This window comes from Wolffia australiana, chromosome 7 (genome assembly GCF_029677425.1).
Source record: "Wolffia australiana isolate 7733 chromosome 7, ASM2967742v1".
Lineage (NCBI taxonomy): Eukaryota > Viridiplantae > Streptophyta > Magnoliopsida > Alismatales > Araceae > Wolffia > Wolffia australiana.
The window spans coordinates 18,241,414-18,258,131 of record NC_135841.1 but is presented as its reverse complement, the minus strand read 5'-3'; the positions used below and the strand labels follow the sequence as shown (position 1 = coordinate 18,258,131).

Genomic DNA, 16,718 nt, shown 5'->3' with positions numbered 1-16,718 from the left:
TTCAAAGTTCATATTCTCAGAAGTCTCCCTTACCTGGCACTGTCCAGACGAACTTGGTAGCCAACCAACGAATTCCTACAGCCCGGGGGAGGTTCACAACGCTCCTCTGATACCCTTTCAGCGACAGATATGGCCTATATAAGAGGATAAAAAAAAAGACCACAGCTATATAAAGTTGAAAGATCCTCTAAAATAAATCCCCTAGAACATCCTTCTAAATCATTTTTCCATAAATGGCTCATCCTTCTAAATCATTTTTCCATCATTTTTCCTGACAGAATCATGGCTCATGCTTTGGATGCAAAAACTGAGGACAAGTCTTATACTAATACAAACATGAAATACAAATCCTATTATATTGTGAATATTTTTCAGTTCAGGCTCTAAAAAGACAACTCTTCAATTCAGATTCAACAACTATTTTTTTCAAGAAAAATGCTTTGAATTTGAATAACACTAAAGGAATCAGATCTATTCTGAGGAAAAAGATTAGAAACATGAAAGTTTCCATTAACAACTGTGCATGAAATTGGAGTATTCAAGATTATAAATCTTATATACTATTACGAAACCAACAAAAAAGTGGAGATATAAGAATCAAATGTATGGCAAAAGCAGTAGAAAAAGAAAAATAAGACATGGGAAAAACCAAAAGGATTATTTACCGCAATTCTTCTTGGTTGCGTACAGATAATATTACAATAGGCTCCTCGGCCTGATTCAATCATATCATCCAAGATAAATTGGGGAACCTAAAAGTATATCTGATTAGAAATGAAGTTAAAATGATGCACTAGAAAAATATAAACAACAATGCAACCATAAAGGTGCCAGCAGTCATCCATTGCAGAAATGAAAACTACTGAAATAGGTATATAGAATATAACTGCTCAAGTGGATAAAACTGGATAATCATTTTCTGCCATGACACATACCTGTGTTGTTTTCCCGCATCCTGTTTCCCCGCAAACAACAAGTGCATCATTTTCTTTTAAAAGCAGCAATAAACGATCTCTGAGTGCTGCAACTGGAAGAGAAGATCTGGCACTTTGCATTTCCTGTGAAGACAAGTACCATGATAATAGCTAGTAAAAATCACGCCATCATTTTATTCAAAAAAAAAACTCATGCCATCATTCCTGACTAATTCATTATATTATTTCACCATCACTGATCTTTGTTATGGGAAAAATGGCATGTGCAAAAATGACAAATAAATTAAATATTATATCATATAAATTTTAAATGGTTCAGAATCTCCAGGGATTTAAATGGTTCAGATAGACTTTGATACCAGGTTGAAGTTCTGGTGGGAATGATGTGAGGTAAATGACGAGAATGTGGGGGGCATAAGAATTCCAAGGACCCATATTTAATTGAATGATTTTCAGAGGGGTTAAATTTACCCTGGTTCCATGATCATATAAGACATTTTATACAACAGGACCCACGGCATCTTTACATGCCTCAGTTCAAATGTTATGAGTTTTCAGTTTGTTCAAATTTATGCTTGGTTTCACCCCAGATGCCTATGGGGTCGCAGTAGCCTGAATTCTAATCAATTTAACCCCTACGGCAATCTAACCCCCACCAACCCACCCAACCCCTCTCTTACTCCCAACCGCTAACCTTCCCAGCAGCAGTAGGTCAAAGGAAACTCTTCTCCTTGGGTCGTCAAGCGGAGGGCTGACATAGGTGACAGCAGAGGACTGACAGTGATAGCCTACTGATATAACAGAGGTAATGAAGTTAAAAATATCGGCAACATATTCGTGGACCACCGGCAAGGTTTAGTGGAGGAAGATGGCAACCACGGTGAGTGCATGGCCCACCAGCAGATCGCAGGCAGCCCAGCGTAAAGCGAGGCAGAGTTCATAGTTTCGTCACCAGAAGAGGGAAACACACTTTAATGTGATGTTGGAGATGAGGATAGACCCCATGGAGCTGGAAGGCAAGACTTGGAATCATCAGCCTTTCAGTTTCCATATCGGAAGCAGGGTTACAGGACATGGGGCTTTTGGGCTGTGTGCGCACGTGTCACACGAGGGGCCCACCATGTTCTCACACTTGGATATATTCCCATGCTTGGTGGAATTGGTGGAGAGTTTCCCGTTTGCCGATGTCTGAGCACTCCACACACTGTTGTCAGACGAGTCCCTGATAGTATGGCAGGGTCAAGAAGGCCAGAGCAGGTCCACATACTTCAAGATGGACAGATCATGGCTACAAGAAAAGGCATTTAGGGGAGATGCAGTGTCGTGGGAGTTGTCAAAGCATGGGCAAGGTATGACCAAGGTGAGATTGACAAGTATATTCTTGATCTCCTTCAAGAATCAGGAATGAGTGGATGCAAACCCACTCCTCTACCCATTAATCTATGTGAGGAAGAAGCGCAAGTGGACAAAGGGCAATATCAGAGGTTGATTGGGAAACTCATCTATTTGAATCATACCAAACCAGATAAAGCTTTTGCACGGAGGTTGTTGAGTAGATTAATGGATAGTCCACGACAGTCTCATTTGCAGGCAGAGTTTCCTGCACTAGGATATTTGAAGGCCTCTGCAGGTCAAGTAATCTTCTTTAGCCAAAATGGGAACACCAATGTGGAGATGTATACTGATGCAGATTTTAGAGGTTCAGTGACAGATAGATGGTCTAGGACAGGGTACTGTGCATTCTTAGGAGGAAATGTGGTAACGTAGATGTAAATTTAGAGAGAATGGGATGCGAGGTGGTAGAATGAGAGAGGAGAACACAGGAAAAATGGGGCCAAAAAACTAGATCCTTTATTACTTCACGCCAGGCCCTTTTATACAAAAAAACACAGAGGAGAGAGAGTGCTCCCAACGGTCATATTTTCTGACCGTTGGGACTTGTTACATCCAGCTGTTTTTTTTCTGACCGTTGGAGACTGGGCCTGATGCTAATCAGGCCCAATAAATATAAGGTCCTTATTGGACCTAATATTAAGCCCTATTGGGCTCCTCACTATTGGGCCCTTAATGGGCCCTTAGTGGGCTCTTATTGGGCCCTTAATGGGCCCAACTTGGTTAGCCTTAATTCTAACAGTAGAGGAGCAGGAAAGAATCAGTAATAACATTATACAGTGCTGAAGCTTACAGAGCCTTAGTCAAAGGCATTAGTGAGACTCAATGGATAAGAAATATCCTCACAGATATTGGGGTGGCACAGAACAAACCTATCGATTGCAGTAAGGCAGCAATCGACATTGCTCATAACCTGGTCCTACATGATAAAACAATACATATTGAGCTACATAAGCATTGGATCAGGGAGAAGATCGACCAAGGACATGTTCATGTTGAACATGTTAAGTCAACTAACCAGACTGCAGATGTGCTTACCAAGGGATTGACCAGATCTCTCTTCAACAGGTTGCTGAGCAAGCAGGGAGTCCCAACATCTATTCGCCAGCTTGAGGGGCCGTGTTGGACGCAACCAGTCCTAGTTCTATCTTTTACTTTAATTTCTTTTCTTTTACTTCCGGCCCACTTGTAACCCATCAATATGGGGAAAACAATACATGTTAGTAAGTTTTCCTATTCTTCTACCAAACCCTATACAGCCACCAAAGGTCACCAGGGGAGTACCATAGTGAGGAAAATTTCCCAAATAAAGAATTGAATGAAGGCAATAAACCATACCCTGTACTGGGACATCTGCAATTTCCTCTTCATTTCCCTTTTCAACATGTCACTCTCTGCATCCAGATTGTACCTTATTCCTGTGAAGATTTTGGGAAAATACTTTTAGAAAAATCAATAAGTGAAGAGACGGAGAGAAAGCCAGTATTACACGTTTAATGTGAAATGTTTTAAGGCGTGTCAACTGAGAAAACGAAGGTAGTCACAGAATCTGACATCTTTGAAATATATGTTTCCAAAGGCAAAGGTTGGGATATAAGAGATTAAAAGCAGAAATAATTGTATCACTGGTTTCACATTGAGACGAGATGGATCATAAAAATCATTTTTTTGTGAAAATTAAAAAAAAAAACCATGAAATGATGCAGGAAACTAGTCCTCGGGGATTACTGAAAACCATGAAAACTATGAACGAGAAGTGTGGAAAATGTTAGACAGTCCTTTTCTTTCGTTTTATTTTATTCTTCATTTACTAATGGGCCACATGTTATAAGTGGCCCATTTCGTTTACGTGACATGGGCCCCACCCTCTCACCCTGTATGGCCTTTAAGGGTGGGCCTATCCCATTCAACAGAAAATATGTTGTTTTTGGCCAAAACCCTACCCGACAGAGCTTCAGGGCAGGGAGCAGCTGGAGAGGAGAGGAGGGCTGATGCAAGTTTGACAGAAAACATCAGCGTTATGCTGCTTTATTTACATATTATCTTGTAATCACTTTTGCTGTTGGGCTCTCCAATTTTTACAAATGTCCTAATTGGCCCCACTTAAAATGTTTGTCCCCATACTTCATGTAAACTGTACTTTCCTTTTATTTGAAAAGATAGGAAAGATCACCCAAGAATGGTGACCAACCTGATGCTGCTAAAAATAAATAAATGATTAATACAAATGATGGCCAGGATGACGCTCCTTTTTACTCCCTTCTAAACCACTATGCAACAAAACACTACATGTCATGAAAAACATCATCTTTTAAGGTTGTCCTCCCCTTAAAAACCACTTCACTACAATGTAAGCAAATCATCCATAGCACTGCCAAGAGCCTTCCCCATTCCACCTTCTTCCTAGATCCGCCTTCCCTCATAGGGCCCCAGAAGGCTTTGTTATAGGATGTGTCCACCCAGGGCATCTGTAGCGATGCTCATATCACGTGGGCAAAAGAACATGCAAAGAAAAGGTGGAACAGTCTTTCTCGTCTCTTGTGCACATAGCACATTCTGTTGAAGAGTCCATGAACATTCTCTTTCGGATGGTTTGAGCCGCTAGTCGCCGCCTTAACGGAAACCATCCAAAAATTCACGTCTTGATGGTAACCTTCTGCCTCCATAGAAGACAGCATGAGGTGGTGGTTATCAGTTCATCAAGCAATCCGCCTCCACTCTTCCCTCAGGAATTTCTTACTGACAGGAAGGTGCCTCCCCACTCCCGGTCACCTTGTGCCCTGCTCAAAGGTGGGAGATGTAATATTAACTATTGCATGCCCAGCAGCTCCTCCACCCTTTGATCTGATAAAGCACCCTCTAAGATCATGTTACCTGTGCCATCCCAATGCTCTCCATCCTTGGCATGACCAATCTAGAAATAGATACATCCCCAAGCTTGGGGCCAAAATTTTCTAATTTTGGGGAAAGGTCTGTCACATGCCATGCTATAAAGTAGACTCCCCTCAAACTGAAGCCATTCATTTCTACCAATCTAGCCCCGAGTGTAAGGCCTATGTCCGTGTAGTGGACCCATGATTTTGAGATAGAGTCCTTAAGCGTAAAACACCATACGCATCGGGGTGGTGACACCCGACCCTGATCTTTAAAATCAACGCCCTTTTGGTGCTCCTGCTCGTCACGCGCAATGGCAGTGGATCATGGCAAGGCCACGCATGGGCTGGGTGCACCGGGCCACTAGAGGTAAGCGCGCGAGGGCTCCCAGCGCCGCATGTGCGCGGGGCATGTGCAGGCTGGGCGGTAGAGGCACAGAAAACGCACGGGCACGCCTGCACGAGGGGTACACACCGCGTGCGCACCTGTGGGAACAGCGCGCGCACGCCGCGCGCACTGCATGTGCGGGGCACAGGGCGGGAGACTTCCTGCCATGAGACTAAGGCATTGGCGCACAGAGAGCGCCGGGATGGTTGTGGGACGCACGGCACTCCCACGGGTAGTGCTGGGCACGCTGCACCCAGTTTGAGGAGTCGAGCACGGCGGCGCCTACGTGGGTCGCACGCGATGGTGTTAGTGCGGGTGCTTGGCGTGTAGAGCGCCAAGGCTGGGGTTGGACTGGCAGGTGTGTCGAGTGCCAAGGCCCACGAGTGCACAGCGCCTGCCCCGAGGCATGCGTGTAGCAACGGCACCAGTAAGCGCAAGCGGGGGACTGTGGGCCTCTAGGCGCAAAAGCGACACTACCCAGGCACACGGCGCCTCGTCTTGTTACTTCGGTATCATACCTGGTGTTCCCCCATGTAACCATTATGAATAATACGTAATCCATTCTGATAGTTAATGCAATGAACCTATTCCTGTACGGGGATGCATTCCCACCCTCTTTCCCTAACCTCCAAGCATTCTAAAGCTATTGCACAAGACTTCCGCTATACAATCAAAGGCTGCTCAGTGATCTCATCCAAGTACTGGGGCCGGCACGCGTTCAATCCAGGCATTGTTCCTAGCTCGGGATTTGACCGCATGACACCGAGCCATAGTTGTCTTCAAGACATTCATGACCAGATCCTCCGCCATCATGATTTTTCATTGGAAGGAAATGGGAAGATTGTTAAGGCATTCTGTCAACAAAGACATTCCCTTGGCATTCCCAGACCCGGATCCTTTCAAGAAAAAAAATATCATCACGCCATCTAGACGATTTCCTACACTTGTAGGCATTTTAAAGATCAAGATTGAAAATTGATATCGCCAAAAGGATCGATCGCAGTAGCACCCAACGGCCTCCCCTCTACACCAGTCGGTTATGCAATCCCTCCAATCTCCTTTCCAACTTCTGCACCACTAGTCACCAAAGACATCCCCACGTCAATGGCCATGTCTAATCTTCCGAGTATTATACCCTCCCTTTGGCGATAACCCAAATCCCACAAAAACTGATTTAGCGCGATTGATCTAAAGCCCCGAGAAATCTGAAAATAGATTTAATAATGTTCAGAGGTTCCTAGCTCCTTCCACAAAGCCTTCCGTATCGACTGTAATGTGTTCTGTGCACTGAAGCAATGGAATGCCAGATGGGTAACTCGCCATCTGGAAACCCATCAGCAAGTCATGTGCTCAAGATTGAAACATGCATGTGGCCAGGGCATCCATTGCCAGAACAAACAATAATGGTGCCAACAAACATCCCTGTCTGGCCCCTTGTTGCAGATTAATACATTCCCCTTTGGAAACTCATTCACCAAGTCTGACAAAGAATGAGATGTAACATGTTGACGTACCCATGTTACCAATTCAGAGGAAAGCCTCTCTTCCTCATCAAGGACTATAAAAAATTGCAGTCAAGGGAATCATATGCCTTCGCAACGTGGCATTTCCACATGAACCCTTTGATCCCCTTCACCTTCCATGCTGCTAGGATTTTACCTGTTACTTTTGCGCCGTCTACCAGCTGCCTGTCAAGAATGAATGCAGACTGAAAAGACCCAACTTCATCTCCAATCACCCCCTTAACCTGTTGTCCAAGACCTTTGCAATGATGAGATAATAAATTAGAAAACAAGACAGGCCGAAAATTACCAACCCAAATGGCCCCTTGGCAGTTAGGCAAGAGAAATTTATGCGCATCCATAATCTCTCGAGACTAAATCCACTCACCAGATTATATGTTCCTTTATATGTTCCTTTACCATCCCCATCGGCTTCACCTCTCCCACCTGGAGAATGCCCAAAGGCAGCCGAACCAGGATCCTGCCTCCCAATTCCATGAGGCCTATCTCCACACACAATCCTCCTAAATCCTTGTGGAGCTTGATCTACAGTTAGGATTTGCGGAGGGTGGTTGGGAGAGTGGCATGGTGAGCTGGTTCAACAGTGAGAAGGGGTTTGGATTTATCGTGTAAATTTTATTTATGTGGGAGGCATGTCTTCTTATGGATGAACCTTTTTCCTAAACCATAATCCTGCATTATGAGTAATTAAATAAATGCTTCGCAAGTTTTGAATTTCATGAAAAATAAATCCTCATATTCTTTATTAAGCTTTAGCTTATATAATTGCAACACGTCATAATTATGTCTGATGTCTAAAAACAATTGTTAGCAGCCTTTCTCCTCCGGCTTCCTTCTTCCTCATATGATTCCTGTAAGGGAACATATCGTGGCGGAAGAAGAGGAAGACCTTGGTGGGATTATTTTTTTTGAAATAAGGGTAAGGGAGATCACACAAAGTCGGTGACCTTCCCAGTGAGATATAAATATAAACGATAAGTACATGGAGGGCCTAAAAGGCCGGTCAGGGCCTTGGCCTTGGGATTTTACACCATGCAACAGTAAAACCCGCAACTTCTTGTATCACCACATCCGTCGATGCTTCCCATTCGTTGAAGACGACTTCGTTCCTGTGCAGCCATAGTGCCCATAGCACTGCGAAGGGCCGAACCTGTCCCTCTCGCCCCCTAGGTGCTCCATTTTGTATTGACTCCCAAAACGCCACCTCTGATGAGATATCCACCCCCTTGAGTGGCTCACAGGTCCATACCGTTCGGGCAAAGGAACAATCAAAAAAGAGGTGAGCATAATCCTCATCACCGTTTGTACGCATGGCACACAATGCCGAAGCTTCTGGGAGCCATTTCCTCCCAAAAACCTTCGTCACTATTCTTCGTTGGAGGAGCAGCCAACAGAATATTTTCACCTTAAGGGGAAACTTTTGTCTCCATATGGTGCGACAAGCGTAAGGGATCCTCAATTCCTCCCCTACCTTTCCGCGGCTAAGCTTCGCATAAGCATCTCGATCAGAAAAGGATGCGCCTATCCACTTCCACCCATCCTTTGTCTCTCCTCGCGGGCGTAGGTGGATTAGTGTTTGCTGCAACCTTGTATAGTTTTCCAGTCTTTGGTCAGATAAGGTGTCACCTAGGCATGGGGTCCATGTGCCATCCCAACACTCGCTCACTGTGGCATGGGGGGTCCTTGCAAGGGCATACAAGCATGGGAATTTTTTCTTCAATCTGCCCAGGGGGAGCCATGCGTCTAGCCAAAACCGGAATGACGTGCCATCTCCTAGCTTGGCTTCGAAGAAATCACGGACTTGAGGAAACACATACCTCAACCCTTGCTAGAATGCAAAGTCTGCTCGGACTGGATATCCACGAACTTCCCAGTTCAAACTCGAGCCATACATGTCTTTCAAAACTAGTGTAGCCATCGATGTATCCTATCCCATAAGTCTGTACACCCACTTGACCAGTAATGCTAGGTTGAGATCTTGCAATTTAAGAATTCCTAGTCCCCCCAAGCGAACTGGTCTGCACACTATATCCCATGCTACGAGAGATATCCCCCTCCCTTCCTCCGATCCTGAACTATTCCATAGAAATCTCCTCATCATACTTTCTAGATGCTTCTTGGTCCCCATTAGTAGTTTCAACACTGAGAGGTAGAAAATTGGTAGCGCTGACAGCACGTGGCGTAGAAGCACCAATCGTCCCCCCCCCCGATAACACTCTGCCTTGCCATCCCTCTAACTTCCACACAATCTTCTCCACTACTGGATGCCAGCCTATAGATTTGATACGACCCCCTGTCAATGGGAGACCCAGATATTTCATGGGAAGTGTACCACTAGGTGTCCCCAAGGCTCTAGAACAGAGAACTTCCTCCTCTTGCAATAATCCGAACCTGACAAAGGTTGATTTGGCGCGGTTAATGTGTAGTCCCGAACAGTCTGCGAAAAGGTCAAGTAGGATGGATAGGTTTTTGGCCTCCTCCTCAGCACAATCTATGAAAAAGGTGGTATCGTCCGCATATTGTAGAAGAGGAATACCTGCCGGAAAACTTGGGGTCCGAAAACCGTTTAACAGACCATTGGAGCAAGCCTTCATTGTGCTTATGGAAAGAGCATCCACGGCCAAGACAAAAAGTAGCGGGGCCAGAGGGCATCCTTGTCTAACCCCTCGTTGCGGTTGAATCCAACAAACTTCGGGGCGTCCATTCACCAGCACCGCGAAAGAGTGAAATGTAATACATCTTTTCATCCACCCTACCCATTCGGCTGGAAAACCACGATGCCTTATCGAGGCCCATAAGATTCCACTTTCCACATGAACCCTCTAACTTTCAATCGTTCCCATGCGGTCAAGATTTCTGATGCAACGAATGCACCATCAATCAGTTATCTACCAGGAATAAAGGCAGATTGAAAAGGAGCTACCAAGTTGCCAATCACTTCCCTGAGCCAATTGGCCAAGACCTTGGCTATGATAAGATATATGGAATTGAATAGCGCTATAGGTCGAAAATCTCCCACTCTAGTAGCCCCTTGAAATTTTGGGAGGAGAACCAAATAAGCACGATTGATTTTTTCCAACCCAAAGTTTCCTCGTCGAAATTCTTCCACCATAGCCATTACCTCTGCCTTGATTGTCTCCCAAAAGACATTATTAAAGAAGACTGGGAGGCCATCAGTCCCCAGGGCTCCTTCCCCATTCAGTCCCTTGATTGCAGCTAGGACTTCTGTTTCTGAGAAAGGATGCACCAGGTCTCTTTGTTGTGTCCCATTTAGTCTAGTTGCTCCTCTTCCACTCCACCTCCATTGGTGTCTAGCCCCTCGTCTTGAGAAGCTCCTAAAGTGATATGTCAGTGCTCTGCCAACAGCTCGAGCACCGACGTACTCTTGGTTTCCTGCTTGCACCCTTAATATCTGATTTGTTCGCCTCCTCCCATTTGCTACGAGATGAAAGAATCGTGTGTCGGCGTCTCCCTCCTTCAACCACAGTTGTCTCGACCTCTGTCTCCAATCCATCTCCACTTTCTTATCCTCATTGGCTATTATCTCTCTATGTTTATGGCGCTCTCTTGATTCCGCTTGTGTTAAACTCCAACATCTTCTAGGTCAACCAAAACCCTGAGTTTGGCAAGAGCTTTGACTCACCTTCTATTTCGCCTCTCTCTTATATGATTTCTCAATTCCAAGAGATGGTTGCGTAGGGCTCTAATTTTGTTGGACAGGTTTATTGTGGCAGACCCCTGTTGTAGAACTTCAGTCCACCATCTTGTTATCTCCTTCTTGAAGCCCTCTTCTAGAAGCCAAGACCTGTCCATTTGTAAATATGTGGATCACGAGGTTCTCTCTTGCGAATGCCAAATTATCGGAGTGTGGTCTGACAACGATCGAGGAAGCAATCTCACATCTGCCAGGGGGAATTTTTCAAGGAGTTCCACCGAGCATAGAAATCGATCCAGCCGCAAGAGAGTTGTAGGGCCCGCCGAGCTCCTCCATGTGTATGTGCAATCCCCTGGCCCCATTTCCTTTAGTGATGCATCTGCGATAAGAGCCAGAATTCTTCAGATCCTGGGTCACATCCTCCCGCTCCATTAGGCCTGTCTTCCGCCTCCAACGCCACATTAAAATCACCCCCAAACAGTAGTGGTAATCCTTGATATTTTGACACCACCTCTGCCAGCTCTCCCCAAAGGGATACCCTGAGAACTGGGTTCACCAGCCCATAGACTGATATGACCACCATCTGAAAACTATCCCCCTCTTCAATTGAACTGCTGCCTTGAAAAGTCCCATCCAACTGTCTTCTTTAGAAAACAATGTCTCATTCCAGGCCACCATCAGTCCTCCGGATCTTCCTACCGCATTCACAGGCAAGTATCCAGTGAGGAAATCTCCACCTGCAATTCTCCAATCCCGCGCCTCACACTTTTCCAACATGGTCTCCTGCAAGTACACCACATTTGCTCCCCATTCACGTAGGTATCTCCCCACTATACCTCTTCTCCGCTTGTCTCCGAGCCCTTGCACATTCCATGATATGCATTTCATGGAAGTACCGGATCAACCCCTTCTGTGCTCTGCTCCCGCCAGTATCCCAATCCATCTGTTACTTTTTGAATCCGAGAGTCGGAATCCCTGTCTTCTTCACCCCGGCATCTGATTACCACATCATCCACTGTCATACAATCATCTATCTCAATGTTTGTCTCGTATAAGGATTTCTTGCCTTTTTTATCATAGCTTTCACGACTAGAATCTGCCTCCACTTCCTGACCCACCGCTGCTCCCTTCATACTCATCTTATTCTGCTCCTTCATGTTTTCCACCATAGTGGGCTGATCCTCACAGGTTCCCCGTTGCTCCAATAACTGACTTGCCTTGCCTAATTCTGCAAACCGAAGGCAACCTCCTTTTCCCGCTACCAACCATACCTTTGCACCTGTCTCATCCCAAACAGACCACTGTTTTTTTCTATAACCGATGAGTTTGCCAAAGATATCCCCCGTCATGATCGGCCGTCCCATGTGCAATCTTCTTGGTGCTCCAAGTTTGGTTCCTCCCACAATTCTTGTTCCCTGACATTCAGTCCCGCCCGCATGATGATTGCCCTCTAGAATGACTTTCTCATCTTGTACCTTTCGTCTAGTCTTCGTCTGGGCGGTTGGTGCACTATTCTGCAGATCTATGTTGTCTGCTGGTGGGGTTTGTGTCGTCGCAAAATCCAGAGATGCCGTGACCTACTCTAGGTCCTCTCTGATAATGGCCATCGTCCTGTTGGATTCTTCGTTTATTTTTTCTGCCATCAATGGAGCCTCCAACAGTTGCAGAATGTCGTTAGACTTCCCTATACTTCGTCTTGCCCTTGCTGCATCTCGGTTGATAAGATTGTGTTACTCGGGCATTGCCTTGCCTTCGTCCCTCGCACCTCTGGTGGCGGGGTCATTGGGGGGTGGCACACTGACACCTTCACCCTGCATGTACCTTCTGGTTGTCTAAGCATAAGCCAAGGTGGAGGTGAGAGACCAGTATCCATGTCAACTTCTAGTATTGCAACGTTCGGGTCTCCATAGTCCAAACCCGTTGATATAATATGCTGTAGTCAACCAAACGGTCTAACCAAGGTCTCTAGTACATTACGAACCCGATACCCCATTAGTACCCCACGAAGCTCAAAGATGATCTTCTGAGTCTCATTGTAGAGAGTCCCATCTCGGGGAAGCACTCGACGCTATCTTATCAATCCGTTTCCAGAGGCTGGTTGTGTCCATCCGCACACCGACACGTATGCGGTCCCCCCTCATAACAAATGGGGTTATAAGGTTTGGGTCTATGTGCGCCCAATAAGGATTACGAATGTTGAATCTGTTTAACAAGGATCTCATTAAAATGGGGTTATAAGGTTATTTTATTCCATTGAGGTCCCCCCTCATAACAAATGGGGTTATAAGGTTTGGGTCTGAGTGCGCCCAATAAGGCTTACAAATGTTGAATCTGTTTAACAAGGATCTCATTAAAATTATGCAATAATAAGTAATTATGTAAAATAGAATTAAAAAATAAAAAGATATAAAAAGAGAGAAGAGATGCATGCAGACAATAATGATGAACAAACCTTTTTCTCTTTTTTGAGGAATGGAAAACTCTTCAGGAAGCTCAAGAAGGTTAATATGGGCAACATCACCAGAAGGCGGTGCACTTGATCTTTCAACATTGAGTAAGTTCTCAACAAAACCAGATCTTCTTTCATCCTCATCTACAACAGATTTAGCCATTTGTTCACCTGTTTATGTTCAACATAAATGACTTAAATAATGCTCACTTCATTATAAAAAAGTATCAGTAGAACGTAAAATGTATAGCCCAGATAAAATCACCTTCTTGCCATTTCCTGATGGTTGAAACGTATGGCTCTATGACTAGTTCATGAATAGGATAATCAGGAAATAGTTGGTAAAGAGCAAATGCTGCCACAGAGTTCTGTGCATGCTACAGACAAATCAAAAAAATGGCAAACACAAGATCAGGGAAAAGATGTGTGGTCTAGGATAATAGTAATCAACTATGTCTAGAAATTAAGGCATCGCTTATACCCAAGGGCAACCCCAATGAAGAATACGAGTATTAACTTTCTACTAAAGGGACAATCGTTTGATCTAATTTGTGACCTAAGTGTCAAAAGCTCCACGCACTATTTAAAACGAGCCCCTCTGGCAGCCTGTTGTAGTACCTCTGGCGACTTGTGAATCTCCAAGTCTTGAACAGATTATCCGAATAATCCAGTTAGTGCTTTGATGCACATAACCCAAATAATGAAATTTGAGAAGGCATGTAGGTTTTTATATTAAAAATCATAAGAAGTTTCAAAATTTAATCAGAACTACAGTTTCCTAAAATGTCTTTAGGTACAACATGGAGAAGGTAAATAGGATGATGGAGATTCTGTTATGATATGTAACTTCCAAATGTTCTTGATCGATAATTGTTAGCTCCACTGGCCCATTGGGCTCACATGTGACTACTAATGTGACCGTTGAACTCCCACGGTCATGAGATGACCGTTGGAGTCCAACGGGTATTTTTCCCTCTTGTCTAAACGCCTATAAAAGCTAATGTACAACATGTGTTTTTTGATTGATGAATATACGAGTTTATCTTTGTTTACGATATCTTTCTCTCCCTCTGATCTCCCGATCTCACATGGTATCAGAGCGAATCCAAAAAATTTTCTTTCACTTCAAAAGATTGAAAGACCGTGAGAATTTGGAAGCTTTCTCGCGGAACCCTACTCTCCGAAGGAAATCGATCTCGTCAACCCTACGACGTGTTTCTGTCGTCCTGAAATCGTACCTGTTCCCGTCCGTTGAGCTATTCTCGGCGGAGCTCTGCGTTCGTAACCTCCTGTGCCTACGGAAATTGTTATCAACGAACCTGCGAAGCCAGATTTCGGTCGTAGATCTGCTCTCGGCAGATTTTCGGCAGCTTTCGGACGGAAAATAGCCAGATTTCGGCCGTAGAATCTTTCTCAACCGTGCTTTGCAGTTTTTCCTCACCTGGTGCCGTATCCAGTCGGCGATTTTCTTCTATTTCGGGCACTCACCTTATTTCGGACGGGAAGCTGCGCCCGACGGTGTTCTGCAGTTCTTTTTTCTCAGTTCTTTCAGTTTGGCTATTTTTACTTACTTCGGGCCGTATTCATTCGGCGCACGCGTCTTCTTCGAGCAACCATCGTCAACTGTCTTTGACCGGTAACTCTTCATCTACCCCACTTTATTTACCAATTGCTTAGATTCCATGGGAGGCAAATCTCGGTCCAAGACGTTGGAAAGGGAATTAGAGACGTCAACTTCTACTATCAAAGAGGCAGATATTACAACCCAGAACAGGTTGATACTACCTGATCTGGATATGAAATATAATGGGCTCAATGGGCAGAAATGGGTTACCCTTGCTCAAAGGTCTCTCAAAGCTGCGTACTTGGGCAAACATCTAACGGAGGATGCCCCTTCAGAGGAGGATCCAAAATTATATATTTGGGAGTCGGAGGAGGCCTTTATTGTGAATTGGATGATCCGGAATATGGAAGAAGAACAACGAGATGACTATATTCTTATAGACTGCATTCGAGATCTTTGGGAAGAAATTAATAAATCATGTGCAGAAACCCACAGCGACTTTTGTGTTTTTGACCTCCGGGAACAGGAGAGAACACTGAAGCAAGGCAGTATGTCCATATCCTCATATTCAGCAAAGCTCAAAGCTATTTGGAGAGAACTAGATCTTCTCTGGCCCACTGGAGATAAGAATTCACCATCCTATCTCCGAGAGGTCAAGTTCAGAACACTCACCTTTTTGATGGGTTTAAACCCCGAATACGAAAATTTACGAAGCCAACTTCTACATCGAGAAAGATTTCCGACACTAGCAGAAGCTATCTCCGAACTGCAAGGAGCAGAACGGCGGAGAAAATTGACGCTTAAAGATGAAGACTCTACTACTCCGACCTCGGTAGCTCACCTAGCCAAAAGGGGTGAGCCACGAAATAATTCAAGCTCTTGGGCGCCTTCTCCACAGATTCCTAAAGTAACTCCAAAGGAAGGTAATCCTCCAGAACCACTCGTTTGCGGCTATTGCAGGAAGGAAGGCCACGTAAAAAAGGACTGCAGAAAACTGGCCTGGAAGGAGCAGATCCGAAAAGGTCTCTGGGTGCCAAGAGACCAGAAAAAGGCATATGTTGCAAGTGAAGGGGGAGAACCCTCCACCAAGAAGAGCAATGATGGGGGAGAAATTCAAAAACTCATCCAATCCGAGATGAGCAAGATTCTACAGAAGATAAGCTCCACTTCATTAGCCAGATCAGGTGAGCACTTTGCTTTCACTACTTACAATAATGTTAGTCCTATATCATCATCTTGGATTTTGGATTCAGGGGCGACAGATCACATGTCACCCCAAAGATCCCTTTTTCAATCATATGACTCGGTTTCCAGCAATCATAAGGTTTTTACCGCAAATGGTGGGATTTTAAGGGTTGAAGGAAGAGGGACAGTTTTTATCAAAGGAGTAATACTAAAGGATGTTTTACACGTACCTGAATTAAAAGCAAACTCACTTTCCCTAACACAGTTGGTTGTTGACACTGGATGGAGATTTACCCTCGACTCCAATTCTTGTTTTTTGTGCATAAAGGACACCGGGAAGAAGATTTCGTCTGTTAGACAGGAAGGGGGACTTCTCCTACTAGACGACCTAGAGGAGGATGATAACCACAGGGTGGTCTACAACACCAAGAGCGCTGAACGGGTCATCCTCCTCCATCGGAGACTAGGACATCCTTCATTTTCCCTTTTGAAACATGTATACCCCAACCTGTTTAAGGGGATTATCATTGACGATCTGATTTGTGAGTCTTGTCAATTTGCTAAACATAAAAGAACCGTTTTTCCTGTTTCAAATCATAGATCTTCCGCTGCATTTGAATGTGTTCATAGTGATGTATGGGGACCTTGTTCCACCACTGGCCTCTTCCAGCACAGATGGTTTATTTTGTTTGTGGATGATTTCACCAGATATACATGGGTTTATCTACTGAAATCCAAATCTGAAGTTCCATCA

General features: G+C 44.7%; 1 protein-coding gene across 2 annotated transcripts in view; it reads right to left on the bottom strand.

The window, feature by feature from the left end:
• LOC144706158 (RNA helicase family protein) overlaps positions 1–16,718 on the bottom strand; it is a 90,805-nt gene that overhangs the window by 48,907 nt on the left and 25,180 nt on the right. For both annotated transcript variants that reach the window (XM_078579066.1, XM_078579065.1), the window contains exons 7-12: positions 13,481–13,592; positions 13,219–13,386; positions 3,666–3,745; positions 936–1,058; positions 666–752; positions 34–134 (exon numbers count right to left, since the gene is read on the bottom strand). In XM_078579066.1, the coding sequence (XP_078435192.1) occupies positions 34–134; positions 666–752; positions 936–1,058; positions 3,666–3,745; positions 13,219–13,386; positions 13,481–13,592 (671 nt within the window). The remainder of the gene's footprint in view (positions 1–33; positions 135–665; positions 753–935; positions 1,059–3,665; positions 3,746–13,218; positions 13,387–13,480; positions 13,593–16,718) is intronic.